We start from the raw sequence: 20,581 nt of genomic DNA, 5'->3' as shown, positions 1-20,581 counted from the left end.
CAGTTCATGTTTATAGTTTATAGTTCTTATAACTGCTATTAATATCTTAAATATGGATGTAAAGCTAGCTTCTGCAGCACTGTCTTTTATAGTTCTGTTCTTTCTATTTTTCTGTTCATAAGCATCTATATCATAAAGTGAAAAGAAGCAATATATAATATCATGGGCCTAGCTGAAGTTACTAGCTAAGACTCTATATACATAAACATATTACTTGAAGAGAGAGAAGGAAGATGGTAGACAAGTATATGTATGATATATTCACAACATTTGTGTATGATGTTAATCCAAAAGAAGAATAGTGTGGAGGTCTTCTATACAGCATGCCATTAAGAGTTTGGTCTGAGAAGAGTAGGAGTTCAACTCTTTATAATAATTACTCTTTCTATTCATTCCCTTTCTCAAGCTGTATAATTTCTTGAATGTGATGTGGAATTTGCTCAATCTACTGTTGAACCTTCTCTTGCAAAAGCTCATTTCAGGCTTGTAGCCAAACTTTCTTTGCAGTCTTGGTTTTGCGTGGAGCTTCACAAGAAGTTGTACATCTTTTTATTCACATTCAAGCAGGCTCAATTGCATTTAAATCTGGTGAATTTCCTGGCCAAAGCAGCTGCTTTATTCCATGTAAACTATATAACTTTTAAAAGTTGAAGCTTTCTTGCATCTCTGCTGGATACAGATTTGATTATAAGCCTCCAAAGTTGTTCTTCATATGTGAAGAGCTCCCTGTTAATGCCTCAAGACAACTGAAGTCTCATCTGTTCAGATAACACTCTTCTTGGTCAGGTCTATTCTTGCAAATCAAATTCAATATCTTAGATTCTTTACTGAAATCTATCTCTTTAGAGTGTCCTGATTACTTTGCATTTTCAACAAATGAAATATCAATTTGCTGGTTTTCTTGAGGCTTATAGCTCTAGTCTTTAGCTTGTTTTTCAATTGCATGGAGAGTTCTAGCAGGAATTTCTAGAGTAGTAGAGACTTTGTTAACTAGTATTCCTTAAGAGACTAAAGCTAGAGCTTGAATAGCAATTGGATGAAACTGATTATTTTCAGGCATTGGAAATTATAATTAAGATAAGATTCAAGCTGGTGATTGTTTTGAAATCAGAAGATATACATAGATCTGTAGTAATTTAGTTGAAGGGTATTGTACCTTTCTCAAAGAACTTACAAGACTACTAACCATATGTGAAAGCTATAGAAACTACAGAATGTGAACTTAATAGATGTGTGTCTTGCTAGTCTTATTCTAAAGAATTGTGAGATGAGAAGCAAGATGAACACTCTGCATCAGATTAAAGAAGATTCAAGCTGCTAAGCTAAAGACTAACTATATAGAGACTAGTGTCTCAATAACTTTTAATATAGCTATAATTAGTAGCATGAGTAAAGACTTCTGGAACATATCTCTGTAGTTAATACCAAGATTATCAAGATTGAACTTTATTCTCTTGTCTATAAATTGAGACATAATTAGTGTAGTTTTGTTTGAATACAACACTAGTGATTAGCATTAATTTAAAAGTCAATAAAATATCATACTACTTATATAGAGGTCACCACAAATTAAAATATAAATCTATTAACTAGAGCATCTGAATTCATTAATAAAGTTGCAATGTGTTGATGCAATATATCTTTTTATAGAAATTTGTATCTTGTTCTTCATACTCTGTACTCTGTACAGCACTCTTTAATATCTTAACTATAGTTAAAAAACTTGTTTAAAAGATATTTCTAGCTAATATATTTCTGATTTATTTCTGATTTATTTTGCAAAGTCTGTAGAAATCTCTTTAAATTAAAAGTGCAAGCTAGAAGATATTATTACAAAGCTTATCTTTATTAAATTAGTCTTCTATTAATTACTATATATTATTCTTCAAGAACTACAGCTTAAACTATCTTCTGATATTAATATTAAGAATTTTTATACTTTATTCTCTCTTTTTCTTATCAAGAATATCTTTGAAATAATTGCTTGAGCAATTAATATATATATTAAAAAGAAATGCAAGTCTCTTAATAAGAATTTTATTATACAAAACTGACCTTGAAAAGACACAAATACTGCAGAATTGAAGATTTCTTTTAGTATAATTATATATATAGAAGTCTACAGATCTTTATAAATAGAATATTATTTTTAGCATACTGAAAATTAGCTACTTTATCTGCTATAGCTTTACATATTGCTTATTTATTTTAAATAACTGAAGAGATTCATTTACATTTTTAATATCACAAAAGATGAGCTATAGTTTTCTAACTTAAAGAATTAATAATATAAGCTTGAATCTCTTATTTTATATTTTTATTAAGCTGTACAGAAATACTACATTTCTGAATTTAATATTTTTATTAATAAGATAATGATTTAATGTTTTGAATAAAGCTTGTATATAGTTAAGATATTAGTAAAGTTAATTCAACAGAGGTACAAGATATTTACTCTAGCAGAATGTAAGTATATTTGAACTTTCTTCTAATTAAGTTGCCAGCTGAGTATTAAAAAAATGACTAGAGAGAATAATCTCTTATCTACAGCATTAATAATATTGAATATAATTAGAAGACTATCTGAGATCTCTAATAAAGAATCTAATAGTATGAGAAGAAGTCTTAAATTAAGTATTAGTTCTTTAGTAGCCTTATACTTAATTTATATAAATAACTACTTTAATTCTGTTCAGCTTTTCTGATAATTATATAATACTGATTATAAAGTATGTGAAACTGCTTGTTCTTCTTCAGAAATATCTTTTATTCTTTAAGAACTGTAAAATAATTATACTAAATCACTTTTATAAAGTTTATTATATATTTTAGAGCAGAACAAAGTACTTTGTCTTATCTAACAAGATAATAATATAATATTGATACTATCTACACTTCATTCTTCTGATATTTTTATTAGCTAAGAATAAAAATAATCAAGAAAGACCTTTATTAATATTATAATAGCTTTCTGGTTCTCTTATATTTACACTGTACAGTATAGTATGTTTTTTTCTTAGTTATGCTCTATCAGAGTCTACAAACCTCAATAGATTCTGATATCTTCTGATATTGATCTATAGTCATGTATATGGAGATAGCTCAGTTCTTTTTAATTCAGAGGACTCAAGTAATTCTATTCTCAGATCATATCTAGTAGCATGTCAAAAAATTATCTCTCTGTCAGATATATATCTTTATAATACATCATCAACAGAGTGGTCAAGATCTTGTTCTATAATTTGAAAATTAATATATAATCAACTTTAATTATTCTTTAATACAGAATATAAGTGTCTAATAAAGACTCTTTATGAAAATCTGCATTCTTGATTAGACTCTACAAGAGTATCTTTTTACAAGATAAATATCTATCTTCTTTTTTTTGAATATTTGTTTATTAGAAAACAATACTATTATCTACAATAGCTTTACAATTCTTGATATATTTGCAAAACTTATCTATTGTTATTCTTTTGTAAATCTCAATATGATAAATCTTGATCAAAATCTCTTGATTTCTATCTTCAACTGTTCTGGTATCATCTTATTCTCTACACCTAAGTCTAACATCTTGAATTATTTGGCATTAGCTGCTGCTATAAATACTCTGCATACTGTACTTGTCAATAACTTAACATTACATACAGTCTATAGTCAGCTTAATACAGCTGTTAATACTATTACTGCAGAAAGTTAGTATATCAGTTATTAAGAGAGAAGAGTGAGAGCTGATATAAAATAAGAGTGTGATTTAGAAGAAGAGATTCAATGCCTGAGAAACAAGATGAGCAAGAACTTAAATTATCTAGCAGAACTTCAAATAGCAATGCTTGCATGATATAATACTTAACTAGAGAAGTTAAAACTAAAGAATAGTAAGTCTTCTGCTTAAAAAGTCTTGAAACTTGAGAAACTTAAAAAATACAGTAAAAAAGTAACTGATAATACAGTTAATAAGTAGCTTTTCTAATACTGATTGTACTGGAATAGGAAACTCATCTTTATCAGAAGAGTTATAACTGATGCTTAAAAAGTTACTCTAGCATCTATCTGGCTTACAGACAATACTGCAAAAAGATAAGCTACTGAAGAAAATCTAGCAGACTGTAACTTAAACAATTATTATATGTCTGATACATGACAAGATTTTAAAGACTAGATTATTATCTGATACTTAGAACTCAACACTAAAGACACTTAATGAAAATAATTAATAAGTATTAAATAAAAAAAAGATATCTAATTATATATTATCAAGCTCAATCAAGCATATATCAAACTTAAGTACTTACTACCAGAGCCTGTCTATATTTAGTTACTGTTAAAAGAACTAAAAAATAATATTCTAACAGAGTGAAAGAAAGAATATCACAAGTTAATAATAAAAGATAAAATTGTGAAAGTTCTAAAAGATATTAAAGAATCTCTAGAAATATCAAGAAGTAGAACTACTTAGAGAAATCTTGATAAATTTAAGTCTGATATAATAAATCTTAGTATATTAGTCTTTATTCTTAATGAAGAGAAGATAGAGAAGATTAATACTTTCTGTCAGACTTCAAATTCTTCAAGAAAGAACTCTTAAGCCTGATAACTCTAATATTATCATAATAATGTGTGTTATAATTGTGGTGTGAAAGATCATAGATTAGTCAAATACCTGAACAGAACTAATGAAAAGAAGAAGAAGAGAAAGAAGAAGAAAGCTAATACTAATTTCAGATTAGAAAAAAAGTAAAGTCAGTAAATACAGAAATACTTACTGATACTCTATATAAGATCTCTACATTTAATGAGATCTCTGATCTTCCTGATCTACTGAATCCAGCAGAGATTTTCAAGATTAAATTACTTACTATCTTATTTAATACTGAACATTTTAACATCACAAAATCAGAACAAATACTTTATCACATAAAGATTATTGCATCTGAAACCAACAGAAATGTCAAGATAAAGATCTTGTTGAATTCTGGTGCATTAATCAAGTTTATCAACAAAACTCTAGTGGAAAAGATAGAAGTTAAGTTAATTCTCTTTCAGAAAGCTATCAAATTATTAAACAGAAAATATATGTAATTAAATTACAGAACTTATCTTTATCTCAAGCTTGGCATTTTTAAATACTGTATTGCTGCTAGAGTTCTCAATAACTTCAATTATAAACTGATCTTGAGAAGATCATGGCTAGAAACTTGAGATCTGAATATAAGTTGGAAGTCAGTATGCATAAATATCACTAATAGACAAAAATAAACACACATGATATTATCTTGTGATATGTGACAGCACATTAATACTGATGATCTCAAGCTAAATCTAATAACAGATTATCAGCTAGCTCATGCTCTGCAAAAGAAGTTAACAGAGTGTTATGTTTATATTCTAAAGATAAAAGATAGAAGAAAAGAAAAGAAGAAAAAGAAAAATACTTCTGTTAAGAATTTAAAGTTAAGAACTTACTATCAAGACTTCCATCAGATTAACTGTTCAAGCTTGATATTAATACTGAAGACATGCTACTAATAAACATCTATATGTATCTACTATTGCAGATGCTTCTTGAGAAACTGTAAGAATTGTACATGTGGATCAGCATGACAATAAATCTATAGAAGAAATTGTATGTGAAAAAGAGTACACAAGATAAAAGATCTGGTATTAGCAACTATATATAACTTGTAGACAAGATTGCTACTGACTTTTAACAAGAGATTTATGTAGTAGTGGCCTTTTATGTGTGCTTATAAGCACATGACTTAGTGTCTCACAAGAATACATGTACTTCTAATAGCTTGTGAGCTGAGGCCCTGAACTTTTATAGATGTTGTTCATCTGTATAAGAGATTTGCAGGCAAATTCTTACAGATTTTCCCCTCTTGTAAGTCTTGATTCCTTAAGACAGCTGTCTCATTAAAAATCTTCATGAGTAGAAAAACAAAATCTCTTGGGAAAAATAAAAATTTTCTTATAAGAAAAAAAGTACAGCCTCACTAGAGATGTAATATCAACACAACTCTAATAACACAACACAACATAACAACACAACAGAGCTCAATAACATAATAATATGTAGAGAGTCTCTATTGTTCTCACTAGCTTCATGTTATTATTAGATAATGAACACTAGCTTAAGAAAGAGCTTTCTCTTGCTTTCTCTTTCTCTTCTTTTCTTTTCTTTCTTCTCTAGTTTATATTATTATTATCTAAATAAGTAAACCCTTCAAGCACTGCTTTGTATGGGAGACAAGCTTGCAAGAGATCTCTGATATTTGAAAGAAAACTATAGCTACATCTTAATACTCTGTCTGTCTGACTGCAAGACTACAAGTTAGTAAGTTCATTTCTGGTTATGCCTTTGCTTCACATGATTATAAGATTTTATCTTTATGTGAAGTTTAATTCATAAAGATGCTGATGCTTGCTAGAAGCTGCTGGTTTACTCTCTTCTCTTTCTCTCTCTTATGACTTCTTTTCTCTCTTCTCTCTCAGAAGGACCCCCATCCCCCCCTTTATAAAAGATATTAGGCTTTTAATGAGTAGTTCTGAAAGATTGAGAAGTGCTTATGACTGATAGTTCTAGAGTATTATTGCTTCTCTCTTTTTCTCTCTTTCATTAGTTATTACTGCTTTTTCTCTGCTAGTTCAAGCTGTAAGTACTTCTTGTAAGCTGACATTTGATTCACATGCTAATAGAGTTAGAGTTCTGCTGCTCTGTCTTTCTTCTTTATAGTTATTGCACTGGCCCCAGCCAGAAATGTGAGTATTCTCTATCATATTTCAGTTTGTAGCTAACTCTCTCTAGATTGTTGTTGCTGTTTTCTCTGCTCTGACAGAATTTATAAATGCTGTAGTTCTGTAGAGTATCTGAAATTATCTAGTACCCCCTCTGTAAGACTGACAATAGTGGTTTCAGACTATCTTCACCCAATTACTACCAGCTGGTACTTTTGCTGGTGTATTGTAAATCAATCTGGTGGTTCTCTCAGACCTTCTACTCTATACTGGAGCACAAGCTTTATCTATCTGTAAAAAGACATGATGTTGTGAGCCTATTCAAAGATCTGTGCTTATTGCCGGTTTGAATAATCTAAATCAGTTGGCTGTCTGTATCCAGCTCTGTAAGAATATTCTTGTAACTTGAGCTGGAGTCCAGCTGCTATCAGAACAGAAGTACTCTGCCTGCAAGAGAGCTCAGCAAGACTATAATAATATAGTCTTTACAGAGTGCATCTCTACAGGCTTGAATTAAAAGTATAACAATTGTCTATACTGTTAGCATCTTGCTTGCTCTTTCCAGCAGTAAGATTATAGATAGTTGTTACAGATCTTTATGAGAGAAAGCCAGAGACTCTTATATAATTCTTAGCTTAGTTCTTTTTCTTGTTTTAAAATTAATTTGATTCAGTTCAGACTATATCTTTTCTCTCTCTAACTTATTTTCTAGCTCTACTACCTCTATTCATCTCTTTCACAAACCAGACTTGTCTGGATTTCTACTATGAAATTGTTGGAGTAGCTTTCTCAGTGAACAGATATTACTTGCAGACACTCATGTCTTGTTCTTCTTATTATCATAATCTTCCCAATATACTCTGTACTACAGCTTATGACTCTCTCTCTTTAAGTTAATTATCTTACAGATTCAATACTTCTTTTCATTCTTGTTTATCTTGTGAACTTTATGATGAGGTAAGCTATCAATTTCTTTACAGATCTTGTGCTTGTGGAGCAGAAATATATAAAAAATGTTATGAGTTTACAGATCTGAAGATAGCTTTAGTTTGTAGACTTGCAAGCCTATCTTCTTTATAATTCTACAAGATTCATGCCTTAACAAATCCAATTTTTTGTTAGGCTGTATAGTTTTGATATTGTGAAGATCAAGTTATATCTTGTCTTTTATCTGAAAAGTCTTTGTGATGTGCTTCTGGTTATAGTACTTCTTCTGATAGACTTGTGTCTTTGCAAGCAATTTCTTGACCTTCTTATAAAGTAATCTTATTATCTCTGCCTGATTTTTTAAATTCTTGCACATATAACTATACTTCTCAGAATTCAACAGATTTGTTTATAGATTTAATTCATATATCAGCTGAAAGAGTGATTTCTGTATAAAGACCTGCTGTAAGTTATTGTATGCAAACTCTGCTATTAGCAACCACATCATCCAGTCATCTTGATCATAATTGATATAGCTTTGCAGATACTGCTCTAGCACACTATTTAGTCTCTCAGTTTGATCATCAGTTTACAGATGGAATACTGTACTTATTGTTCTTGTGATCTTCAAGATATGAGTCAAATCACTTTAAAATTTACTTGTAAACAGAGATTCTTGATCTGTTACTATACTTGCAGATAATCTGTGCAATCTCACTATCTCACAAACAAAGAGATGAGCTAATTTCTCTGATGTCAGCTTCTTTATTGTAGAGATAAAGTGAGCCATCTTTGTAAGCTGGTTCACTACAACTAGAATACAGTCAAACTGCACCTTCTCAAAATTCAGGCTTATAGAGAGATCTGTAATAATATTCATGCTAATAGATTCTCAAGAGTAATTTAAAATTAGTAAGAATGATAGTTCTTCTTGAAATTTCTTATAAACTCTTCTTGAGTTCTGGCAGACTTCACAGACTTTGCAATACTTCTTCACCAGTTCTCTTATTCTTGGCCAAAAGTATTTGTAAGCTATAAGCTTGTATGTTCTTGCTGTAGCAAAATGCTCTGTAAGAGATAAATTATAATGATGCCTGATCAGCTTTATTTGCAAGATCTTATTCTGAGAGATGTACATGTAATCATTTCTATAGAGAATGCTCTTCTTCTCTTTCCACATCACAAATTTCTTCATGCCTGTCTTAATGTCTTCATGGACTTTGGCTGTATAGTTGTCACTTTGCAGTAGATTTGGCAATAATGCCAACAGATTAAAGCTGCTCTTCTCATAAGAATTCTTCTTATAAATCAGGTCTTTGATCTTCTAAACCTGTATTGTAATCTTTTCACTTTACATATGTCTTTCAAGACAATCTTTGTAAGTAGTTTCTTAGTTACAACCTGAAGCTTTACAGAGATAAGTTATATATTCTCATCTTCTTTTTTTTCTCTCTGGTTGAGAGAAACTTGAACTATTAGTTTTAACTTTTCTGTAGTCTCTTGCTTCTTTGCAAGCATTACTCTTAGTTAGTTTGCAGTCTTGTGACTTTCTGTATCATCTAGACCAGTCTTCTTAATATAATTAGATCTTCACAAGAGTTTATCTGCCAGGTTCTTGGTTTCTTTCATATGGTCAACTGTAAATTAAAAGACTGTCAGTCTTTGTGTCTAGTGGATCTATCTTTACAAGAGATCTTGAGCAGTCTAGAAATAGTGCAAGCTATCATAATCTGTAAGAACTTGAACTAGTGTTTGCAAGTCTTTTAATCAGCAGCACTAATATCTAAATGACTCTATAATTATAAGCAGTTCTTGATCATGAATGCCATAATTTATCTCTACAGATTGCATCTTCTATAAATAAAATCTAACTAGAACCCAAACACCATTCTTTGCCAGCTGTAATAGAATATCACACACCATAAAGCCAGATGCATCTGTTTTTAGTCTGGTCTTTCATTCTATATTAAAATGATAAAGTATAACAGTTTCTGCAAACACTCTTTTCAGATCTATAAAGACTTTATGATCTTTTTCAGTCATGAAAGTATTAATCTCTCTTCTCATCTCTTTTTATATACACCTGCTTAGCTTTGCTTCTTCTTTCTTTAGAAGAGCAGTCAGGCCACAAGCTATCTTAGAGAATCTTGGAATGAAGCACCTGTAAAAGTTTGTGAATTCTAAGAAGATCTGAACCTCTTTCTTACTGGTTGGCTCTAGCTAGTCAAGAATAGTATTTATACAGCTCTTCTCTATAAGAACACTCTCTGATATTATAATATACTCAAGATAGTCAATCTTGCAAGTATTGAACTTGCACTTTGCCAGCTTGTAATAAAGACCTGTATTCTTGAGTATCTTAAGTATTAATTTCACATGCTTCTCATGATCTTTCTTGTGAGCTGAGTACATAACCACATTATCAAGATAGGCCACTGTAAATACATTTAGATATTCACTAAGTGTCTTTATAATATACAATTGAAAGACTGCTGGTGTATTTGTGAGTTTAAAGAATACTATCAAGTACTTAAATAGCTTCTGTAAAGTCTGAAATATAGTCTTCTACTTATCTTCTTCACAAATTCTCAATCTATAGTAGATATTCTTGATATTCAACTGAGTGAATATTGCAGCTTCTGCAAGCTTATACAACATATCTTTAATCAGTAGTAAAGAATATCTATTCTTGACCATTTTTGAATTCAGATCATGATAGTTCACACACATTCTTAGTCTACTATTCTTCTTGAACATGAACAAAATGAGTGCTCCTGTAGATAACTTGAAAGAGTGAATGAACCCATGAGTTAGAGTACTGCTCAGATATTTATAAAGAGTCTCTTGTTCAGCTTGTAAAAATCTGTATATTCTTTCAAATTCTGGCTGCTTCTCCAGCTCAAGATCTATGGCCAAATTATCTTTATAATGTGGTGGCAGCTCTCAAGCTCTCTTGTTGCTAAACACTTTCACAAGTTTACAGTAGGCTTCCAGTATCTGGAGATCTAGATCTGCTGTCACCACCTGTTCTGATTTACAGAAAGTTATTATATAGATGAGCTTTTCTTTCTTCACTAGCTCTAAGAGATTAACTGGTTTAACTTTCACAAGCAGGTTACAACATACAGTTTGAAACTCTAGCCTTAGTTCTCTGAAATATATCTTGAAATTGTGTTACTGCAGCTAGCTCAAACTCACTAGCATCTCATCTTTTATATTTACAACCATCACTTGTTCATGAAACAACTGCCAGTTTCTCTAAGAGTTACAGACTTTAAAGAATATATTCACAATCTCTTTCACAAGAGTAACATTCTCATAATCTATAGTAGTTTCAGTCTCTGTAGGTATCTTGTGCATCTCTAGTGCTAGCTTTGCAGCCAATCATGAACTAATTACTAGAGATTAACAACCAGAGTCTATTAGTGCTGACCAGATGATACTTCTGTTAGTTGAGCTTCATACATCTAGAATAATAAAGAGAAGAGCAAGAAGACTTTTCTTGAACAACTTCATTATATTAATTCTATCTACTTGTGGCTCTTTAATTTTCTATTTGCTATGCTTCTTCTTGAAACAGTCTTTCACAAGATGCTTCTTTTGACCACACTTAAAGCACTTTTTTTCTTTTCTTAAAGCTTTACAATTCTTGATAAGATCTTTTTCCATCTTCTGAGCAGGTCTCTGAAGTTAACTTCTCTTATCTATTTGTGGTCTTGAGTTATTAGTCTTTATATTTCTGTGAGCACTTTCAACTGAATTGGTAGACTTTACATGTGAGGCATTCTTTTCAAGAGCTGCTGTCACACTTGGTCAGAGTTGGGTAGTCAGTGCTACTATCTCATTAATATCATCTGGTATTTCCAGCTGTTCATCCAGTTTAGCTCATATGAGCTTATTCAAGTTCTCTATATATAGATTCTTCTTCATTTTTTCAAAGCTTTTAAATTCTTCACTAATTTCTGTTGCAAGCTCTAGAAATTGTTGGCAGTAAACATGATTAGTTTTATTTAAACTCTTGCAAAGATTAAAGATTGCTTGCCAAGAGTTTTATATATAGTTTGCTGGATCTTCTAGTCTTGTGTGTAGGAATTTCTTGAGGCTATTCCAGTTATTCTTTAATAAGTTGTTTTTACAGTAAATCTTTCAGAGATCTTTTTCAATGTAATCAAGTTCTGTAAGAGCATATGTGAGGGTTTTCTCATCATTCAATTTGCTTGTATTGCAAGTGAATTCAATACTGAAGATGAACTGCTGATATTTTGTATAGAAGCTAGTCTGATAGAGCTTTGTGTATTGTGATGATCTCAAAACTAATGAATGCTTTGCAGGTGTTGGATTGAAGATGATTATATTAAGAGATTCACTTTGCAAGTGCTTTTGAGTGGTCTGGAGAGTATTTAACTTTTCTTGCCATTTCACCATTCTCTTTAGTAGTTTGGTTTTCTCATGAAGTTGTTGAATTTCATCTCTTGATGCTAAGATAAACTCCCTCTCTGAGATCATAATACTAGTTTTGGTTTCATCTATAATTGAGAGAGCTGAGATGGTTTCAAAATTTGTTATCTTCTTATAAACTTAGGTTTGTTCTTCAGATAGGTTTTCTGCTGGTGTTCCAGGTTTACAAGCTTCAGAGAGTTGGCTTCTTCATGTTGATACCATTATCAGATGTCACCAAAAAAGAGTGGCAAAATGTGAGGATCATACATGTGAATTGGTGTGACAATAAATCTATAGAAGAAATTGTACATGGAAAAGAGTATATAAGGTAAAAGATCTAGTATTAGCAACTATATATGACTTGTAAACAAGATTGCTACTGGCTTCTAACAATAGATTTATACAGTGGTGGTCTTTTATGTGTGCTTGCAAGCATATAACTTAGTGTGTCATGAGAACACATGTACTTCTAACAGCTTGCAAGCTGAGGCTCTGGACTTTCATGAGTGTTGTTCATCTGTATAAGAGGTTTGCAGGCAAATTCTTACATACAAAAGAGTGAATAATTAATCTGCTATAGTATCTTTTATTATAGATTTTGATAATTTCTGCTTATTTTCATTAGCAAAGGTTCAGAAGAAAGAAAAGATATTATAGAAAGTTCATACAGTAATAATTAAAACTTCTATAGCTAAGAATAAATATAGAATCATAATAATATATGTGACAGTAACAATAAATAAAGTGAAAGAAGAAAATGCAACAAGAAAAAAGAAAGAAGAAAGAAAAAAAGAAAAAGAGAGAAGATATTATTAATATTCTACATATACTAATATAATTCACAAGTGAGTGAAATCTACAAGCAAGCAAAAGATTAAATTAAGGCATCCCAACTAACTAGAATTTAACCCAAAATATCTACACTCAATAACCTCTAAATAGATTAAATTATATTGCAATAGAACTGCAGCAGCTTCTTCTTCTATAGCCTAAAATATAGTAGTTTGTATATCTTGATGATGCCCACAAACATGATACAGACTCTGAGACTGTAGGCTTAGAGAGTTAAGTAACTGACTGTTCAACAGATTAAGCAGATGAAATGGCAAGCTCAGCAATCTCTTCTCTAGTTAAATCTTCTTTATATTGAATTTGACACTTAGATCTTGTACATTTTTGCTTCTCTTTCTTATTTGCAGCAAATATATTCTAATATTACTTCTTCATAATAATGATGTTGATTATTTTATATTTACAGATCTTGATAATTTAATCAAATTCTTCTGTTAAGTTCTGAAGTGAGCTCTCAAGCTTTTGCTCTATAAGATTCTTGATTTTATTCACCTGTCTATATAATTACTGGAGATTGTGAGATGTTTATAGAATTCAGAATAATACTAAGTTGCTAGATTAACTAGCTGAAGAAGTAGAGATTCAGAATTAAATATCTAGCTGCTGAAGAATCTGATCTGAATCAAATAAGACTATTTTAGTAGCTATAAAGTTACTTTAAATGTTCTGAGTCTTGAAGACCTCTATACATACTGTAGAATAGACATTCAGAAAATTCATCTTCTTAATAGTATTGATTTCAAGCTGCATTTACTGTTTAACTAGACTGTCATATATCTGCTTTAAAACTGTAAAAATACTTACATCAAGAGACTGCAAGAGATGTAATAAATGTACTGGCATGTACAGAAAAATAATCTTATTCTCTTTACAAATATAATTAAATTCTGAAGTAAGATGACTGCTGTACTCATCTAGAATAAGAAGTATATAAGTGTTAACTCTCTGTAAATTTGTAGCAGGAATAAATAGTTTAGTCAGCTATTTAATTTCTATCTTATCTGTAGTCCAGCTATTAAAACTAATATTAAGTCTTCAGCCAGCTGAAAGCTTATCAAACCAGCCTTTCTGTAGATTTTGTCTCTTAAGAATAATGTATGAGAGCAAGATCTAGTCTGAGATATTGACTGATTTAATTACTGTAACCCATTCTCAATTTCCAGACTGTAGAAGCTTTGCTCAGCTATAGTGCTTAGCACTAGTAATAATTTTGATAGTTGTGCAAAGGCCCATTGTAAATTCAGTCTCATTAAAGTTATAGATATCTTTTATTAGAATTTCATGCTCAGTAATTATATTCTCCAGAGTCTTAAATAAAGTCTGAATAATCTTTCTATTTTTATATTTTGCTTGCTTGTGATTATAGTATTTGGAATAATAACATTTGAGCTTTATATAGTGTTTAATTAGATTTGACATCCAGTTCTGGCTAATACAGAGAAGAGAAGAGATAGAATCCCACATGACAAGAAGATGATTGATCATATTCTTAATAAATACTAATTAAGAGGGAATTTCTTGTTTAGCTAGATCTAAAATTTATTGAACTAGCTAATTCTCTTCAGACTCAGTTAATTTGATTGAGTTTATGTGTAGACTGATTTGTGCATGTCTTTCTTTTGTTTGATGATATAAGATAGTATAACACACATTAAATAGCTATGCAGCTTCAGCAATTGAGCTAATTTCTTGCTTTTTAAGTGTAGAAATAGCAAGTTCAATCCTGCCCTCTATTTTTATAGAGGATCTTGCATTTTTATTGTGAATTGGTGGCATTCTGATGTGTTGAAGTGGACAGTTGAGGAAGTTGAAAAAATAACTTTCACTTGCTTGCAGATTTTGCTTGCTTGTGAATTATATTAACTAAGTGAAAAGATTTCTTTACTAAGTAATAATAACATCTACAATAACATTTATTGATAAGTCTTATTAACAATTATATGTATAATATAATCTACAAGCAAGTGAAATCTGCAAGTAAGTGAAAGATATTTTTTCAACTTTCTCAACTGTCTACTTCAATGTGTCAGAATGCCACCAATTTGCAATAAAAATACAAGATCCTCTATAGAAATAGAGAGCAGAATTGAACTTGCTATTTCTACACTTAAAAAGCAAGAAATTAGCTTAATTGCTGAAGCTGCACAGCTATTTAATGTGTCTTATACTACTTTATATTATTGAATGAAAGAAAGATGTGCATGAATCAGTTTATATGCAAATTCAACCAAATTAACTGAGTCTGAAGAGAATCAGCTAGTTTAATAAATTCTAGATCTAGCTAAATGAGAAATTCCCTTCTGACTGACATTTGTTGAGAATATAGCTAATCATCTTCTTGTCATGCAAGATTCTACCTCTTCTTCTCCTCATGTTAGCCAGAACTGAATGTTAAATCTGATTGAACACTGTATAGAGCTCAAATACTACTATTTCAGATACTATAATCACAAGTAAGTAAAATATAAGAATAGAAAGATTATTCAGACTTGATTTAAGACTCTAAAGAATATAATTGCTAAGTATAAAATCTTAATAAAAGATATCTATAACTTTAATGAGACTGAATTTGCAATAAGTCTCTGTATAACTATCAAGATTATTACTAGTGCTGAATACTATAACTGAGCAAAGCTTCTATAGCCTGGAAATTAAGAATGAGTTACAGTAATTAAATCAGTTAATATTTTAGACTGAATCTTGCTCTCATACATTATTTTTAAGAAATAAAATCTACAGAAAGGCTGGTTTGATGAGCTTCCAGCTGGCTAGAGACTTGATATTAGTTCTAATAGCTGAATTACAGATAAGATAGAAATTAAATGACTGACTAGACTATTTATTTCTGCTGCAAATTCATGAAGAGTTGATACTCATATACTTCTTATTTTAAATGGGTACAGCAGTTATCTTACTTCAGAATTTGATTATATCTGTAAAGAGAATAAGATTATTTTTCTATATATGTCAGCATATTCATTACATCTCTTACAGTCTCTTAATATGAGTGTTTTTATAATTTTGAAGCAGACATATAGCAGTCTAGTTAAACAGTAAATGTGACTTGAAATCAATATTATTAAGAAGATGAATTTTCTGAATATCTATTTTACAGCATGTACAGAGATCTTCAAGACTCAGAATATTTAAAGTAGCTTTATGATTACTGGAATAGCTTTATTTGACTTAGATCAGGTTCTTCAGCAGCTGGATATTCAACTTCAAATCTCTACTTCTCTAGCTAGCTAATCTAGCAACTCAGTATCATTCTGAATTTTACAAACACCTCACAATCTCCAGCAATTGCATAGACAGGTGGATAAGATCAAGAATCTTATAGAGCAGAGGCTTGAGAGCTCATCTCAGAGCTTAATAGAAGAATTTAACCAAATTATCAAGACCTGTAAATATGAAATAGTCAATACCACTATTATAAAGAAGCAATATCAGAATATATTTGCTGCAAATGAGAAAGAGAAGCAAAAACATACAAGATCTAAGCACTGAATTCAATATGAAGATCTAACTAGAAAAGAGATTGCTGAGCTTGTCATTCCACCTGCTTAATCTGTTGAACAGTCAGTTACTTAACTCTCTGAGTTCACAGCCTCAGAGCCTGCATTATGTTTGTGGGCACCACCAAGGTGTACAAACTGTCATATTTTAGGCCATACAAGAAGAAGCTGCTACAGTCCTATTGCAATGCAATTTAATCTATTTAGAGGTTGTTGAGTGTAGATATTTCAGGTTAAATTCTAGTTAGTTGGGATGTCTTAATTTAATCTTTCACTCACTTGCAGATTTTGCTCACTTGTGGATTACATTATATTAATTCTCTATAAACTTCTTCCTATTAGAATCTTTCTAACACACCTATCACTACTGAGCTATATCTAATAGGCCTTGGAGAATCAAGTCCAATTAGATGGGGGAGGATGTGGTTCTCTTATGCCTATACTGTACAGTATAGTACATTTCTTTTCTTAGTTATGCTCTATCAGAGCCTATAAACCCTGATAGATTCTGATATCTTCTGATATCAGCCTATAGTCATGTATATGTAGATAGCTCAGTTCTCTTTAGTTCAGGGGACTCAAGCAATTCTATTCTCAGATCACAGCTTGCAAGATTTTTGGTGCAAATGTAACTAAAGAACTGAAAATACCAATCTTTATAAATAACTATAACTACTATATAAATGAGGTAGATCAAGTAAATCAGCTATAGTTATTCTATACAGTTTATAGAAAGAGTTATTACAACTGGTTATTTTTTTTATTCTTTTTTATTAATGCAGCAGTGAACCCAGTGATTTTGTGGAAGATAGCTGTTCTGATGGAGGATACTTGTTCCGGATGTTGATGCCTAGCAGGTCGGTTGGTAGGTCTGGTAGGGATTGCAGGCACAGTGATATGAGATTGTTATACACTAGACACCACACAAAGCGGACGCACACATCGTCCGACTAAGGCTACTTTTGAATAGATTATCCATTTCTCCTACTTGTGCTGGTGTTCAGGTACTCCCTGTATCAACCCGTCTGCTTGTGATGATCTGGACGCGATTGGGAGGACCGAGTTTGCATGATGGATTAGTTTGAGGATTTGGCGATGGGAACAAACAGGGCTGAATCGGGATGATAAGAGAAGGCGCTCCTTATCTTATCATGGGACATATCAAGCACCATCCCGCCAGATAGATTTCTCTTCCTTTTCCTCCCCAGACCTGATACCCTCGTTTGAATACACAGGATTATTTCGATTTCCTTTTGGCTGTAACACTGCTTACAGACCACCTTCTAGCTCCCATCCCGTCTTCACTAGGTAAGAACTTCTTGACGACAGGAGGAAACAGAGTCCTGGACCGAAGGGATCAAGGGAGAAAAGAAGTCGGTCGATTCCTACAAGAGGCAGCTCACTGCGTGGAACCCAACACCCCCGGCCTCTTTCCTGTTTCCCCATTTCTCCTTCCTCTTTCCTCCTATGTTCCTCTGTCTTTGCCCTCCTTGTTATGGATATTCAACGCCAATTTCCTGGTGTGCACTGGGTCTGGGGAGGAGGAATCTCCTTTGTCTATGAGGTCCATCCTCTCATCGTGGTCAAGGTTCCGAAGTCCGGTCAAGAAGAGAGAGAGAGATTTCGCAAGGAACTCAAGATCTATGAGATTCTATCCCGGCATCCGCCCTGCCCCTCTCTGGTGGAGTGTTTCCACTATACAACAGACGGAATCTTCCTTGAGTATATGAGAGGTGCGACCCCTATCGGTATTCTAAAAATATATCTACTAACTGCGTTTCTAGATATCTCCCTTGCTTATAGGAGACAATTCAATCTTACTCGGGACCCCGAAACTCGTGTCGTTACTAAAGTGGGAAAGCTGGAACCCCTGGCACTACGAAAGTTGTGTTAGTAGACCCTTGATAACTGCTTATAAGGAACCGACCTCTTAATATACTTAGGGATGAACGATCTTGCTCAAGGTGTTGCTTTCCTCGGATCGCTTAACCTCGCTCATGGTGACCTGCGACCTGAAAATATCCTGCTTGATCGTAATCGACTGAAACTATCGGATTTTGATTGCACCGCCGAATTTGGAACAGATTTCGAAACTTGCCCTTGCCCGTACGGAAGACTTCTCAATAGTAACGAGGCAGACCAAGGAATACCAGGAACTGCCAGCTTCCTAGGTGCTCGAACAGAGCAGTTCGCCCTAGGTTCGTTGTACTACTTGATCAACTACGGCTTTGAGGTCTATGACGATCAATGTCTTACCAACGATCCTTACGAGCATGGACCTAAGGTCATGGACTTACTGCAGGACATGAAGTTTCCGAAGCTCGATGGCGATCCGCTTATTGACGATATCATCGATAAATGCTGGCACAACCAATATCGCACGCTTGCGGACTTGGCCACGCACACAGAGACGTTGCTTAAGGAACCACGAAGCGAAGCACTGATCCACGAAACAGCCTCCACTCCGGGATGGCGCACAGCTATAGACAGAATACTGCGTCGGTTGTGGTACAGCCTCGAAACCCAACGGAGGAGCAACGGGGAGGTAATCAATGGTGACGACAAGGTGGATCAGAACCACTCTGGTGAGCATTTCTCTTCGAAACAGGAATTCTGCCAGGACTTGGAGAAGCGTGGACTTCTTCGCCTACTTACTTTGAGTAAGCCCACGGAGCTTGGATTCAGCATGGAGCACAGGCATGTGTCACCAACTGCTCCGGCGAACTGAGAAGGACGAGACTACTATGGAGGGACGTTGGAGATTTCGGATCCTGTTTTTGGCTAGGGCTGGTTGATAATTTAAATGTATACTGTCAGGTTACTCGGAGTATGGAGTTAGAAAGGCCCAGAGAAGACTTGTGTATGGAATGCCACACGTGCCATCATGTAATGGATTTGTGGAAGGAACAGAATCACATCCTGTTACATGCCAAAATATGCCCTGGAATGGCCCGCTTTGTTCTACACAGTGAGCGAACCGCTGAGGAGTCGCCTCGGGGAAGGGAGGCTTTTCCAAGAAATAATTTGACCCTAAGCATTAAATATAGTGAGGCAACGGTAGCCGGCCCGTTACACCAGCTTCGGGTCTCGGTGTAGTCTTACAACGCGCTGTGGCCTTCCTTTCTCGATGCTTGCGTCCTGCCTCGAGGTATGTGATTATAGTGGCTTTGTCTAGAATTAGAGAAGTGTCTTATCTCTTGATAAAGTGTGATCCTTTCATCTTCTTGGGTATGTTCATGGCTGTCAGGGCCTTGAATCCATACAGTATCTCATGAGATGATGCTCCAGTACCAGTGGTGGCTGCATTTATGTATAATTAGAGAAGTGGTAATATCCCAAGCCAGTTCTTAGAGTCTTCCAGGCAGTGGATAAGATGGAACAAGACTATCCCCTTGTCCGTAGGTTGAGGCACAATTAGCACAGTTTTGTTTGAATACAACACTAGTGATTAGTATTGATCCAAAAGCCAATGAAACATCATACTACTTATATAGAGTTTACTGTAAATCAAAATACAAATCTATTAACTAGAGTATCTGAATTCATTAATGAAGTTGCAATACATTGATGTAATATATCTCTTTATAAAAATCTGCATCTTGTTCTTTATACTCTGTACTTTGTACAGCACTCTTTAATATCTTAATTATAATTAAAAAAGCTTGTTTGAAAGATATTTCTGACTAATATATTTCTGATTTAAATATTTCTGATTTATTCTACAGAATCTGTGGAAATCTAAATTAAAAGCACAAGCTAGAAAAATATTATTACAGAGCTTATCTCTATTAAATTAGTCTTCTACTAATTATTGCACACTATTCTTTAAGACCTGAAGCTTAAACTATCTTCTAATATTAATGTTAAGAATTCTTATACTTTATTCTCTTTCTTTCTTATCAAAAATATCTTTGAAACAATTGCTTGAGTAATCAATATATATATTAAAAAGAAACACAAGTTTTTTAATAAGAATTCTATCATATAAAACTAATTTTAAAAAGACACAAATGCTGCAGAATTGAAGATTTTTTTTAATATAATTATATATATAGAAGTTTACAGATCTTTATAAATAGAATATTATTTTTAGCATGCTAAGAATTAGC

At 32.6% G+C, this 20,581-nt stretch overlaps 2 protein-coding genes across 2 annotated transcripts; both read left to right on the top strand.

Annotated features, from left to right (window-relative positions):
• Positions 1 to 6,538: 6,538 nt before the first annotated feature.
• On the top strand, positions 6,539 to 7,088 carry CIMG_13128 (uncharacterized protein; the record flags this gene model as incomplete). The annotated part of the gene is made up of 5 exons (XM_001243352.2): positions 6,539 to 6,542; positions 6,624 to 6,655; positions 6,706 to 6,762; positions 6,809 to 6,861; positions 6,911 to 7,088. The coding sequence occupies 5 exons, from the start codon at positions 6,539 to 6,541 to the stop codon at positions 7,086 to 7,088; spliced, it is 324 nt and encodes a 107-aa protein (XP_001243353.2).
• Positions 7,089 to 17,967: 10,879 nt separating this feature from the next.
• On the top strand, positions 17,968 to 19,438 carry CIMG_13127 (serine/threonine protein kinase; the record flags this gene model as incomplete). The annotated part of the gene is made up of 3 exons (XM_001243347.2): positions 17,968 to 18,205; positions 18,257 to 18,361; positions 18,416 to 19,438. 3 exons carry the CDS (start codon positions 17,968 to 17,970, stop codon positions 19,198 to 19,200), a joined length of 1,128 nt encoding a protein of 375 aa, XP_001243348.1. The 3' UTR covers positions 19,201 to 19,438.
• Positions 19,439 to 20,581: the final 1,143 nt, after the last annotated feature.

Source organism: Coccidioides immitis, assembly GCF_000149335.2.
Source record: "Coccidioides immitis RS genomic scaffold supercont3.2, whole genome shotgun sequence".
Lineage (NCBI taxonomy): Eukaryota > Fungi > Ascomycota > Eurotiomycetes > Onygenales > Onygenaceae > Coccidioides > Coccidioides immitis.
This window is presented reverse-complemented; position numbering and strand designations above follow the sequence as displayed.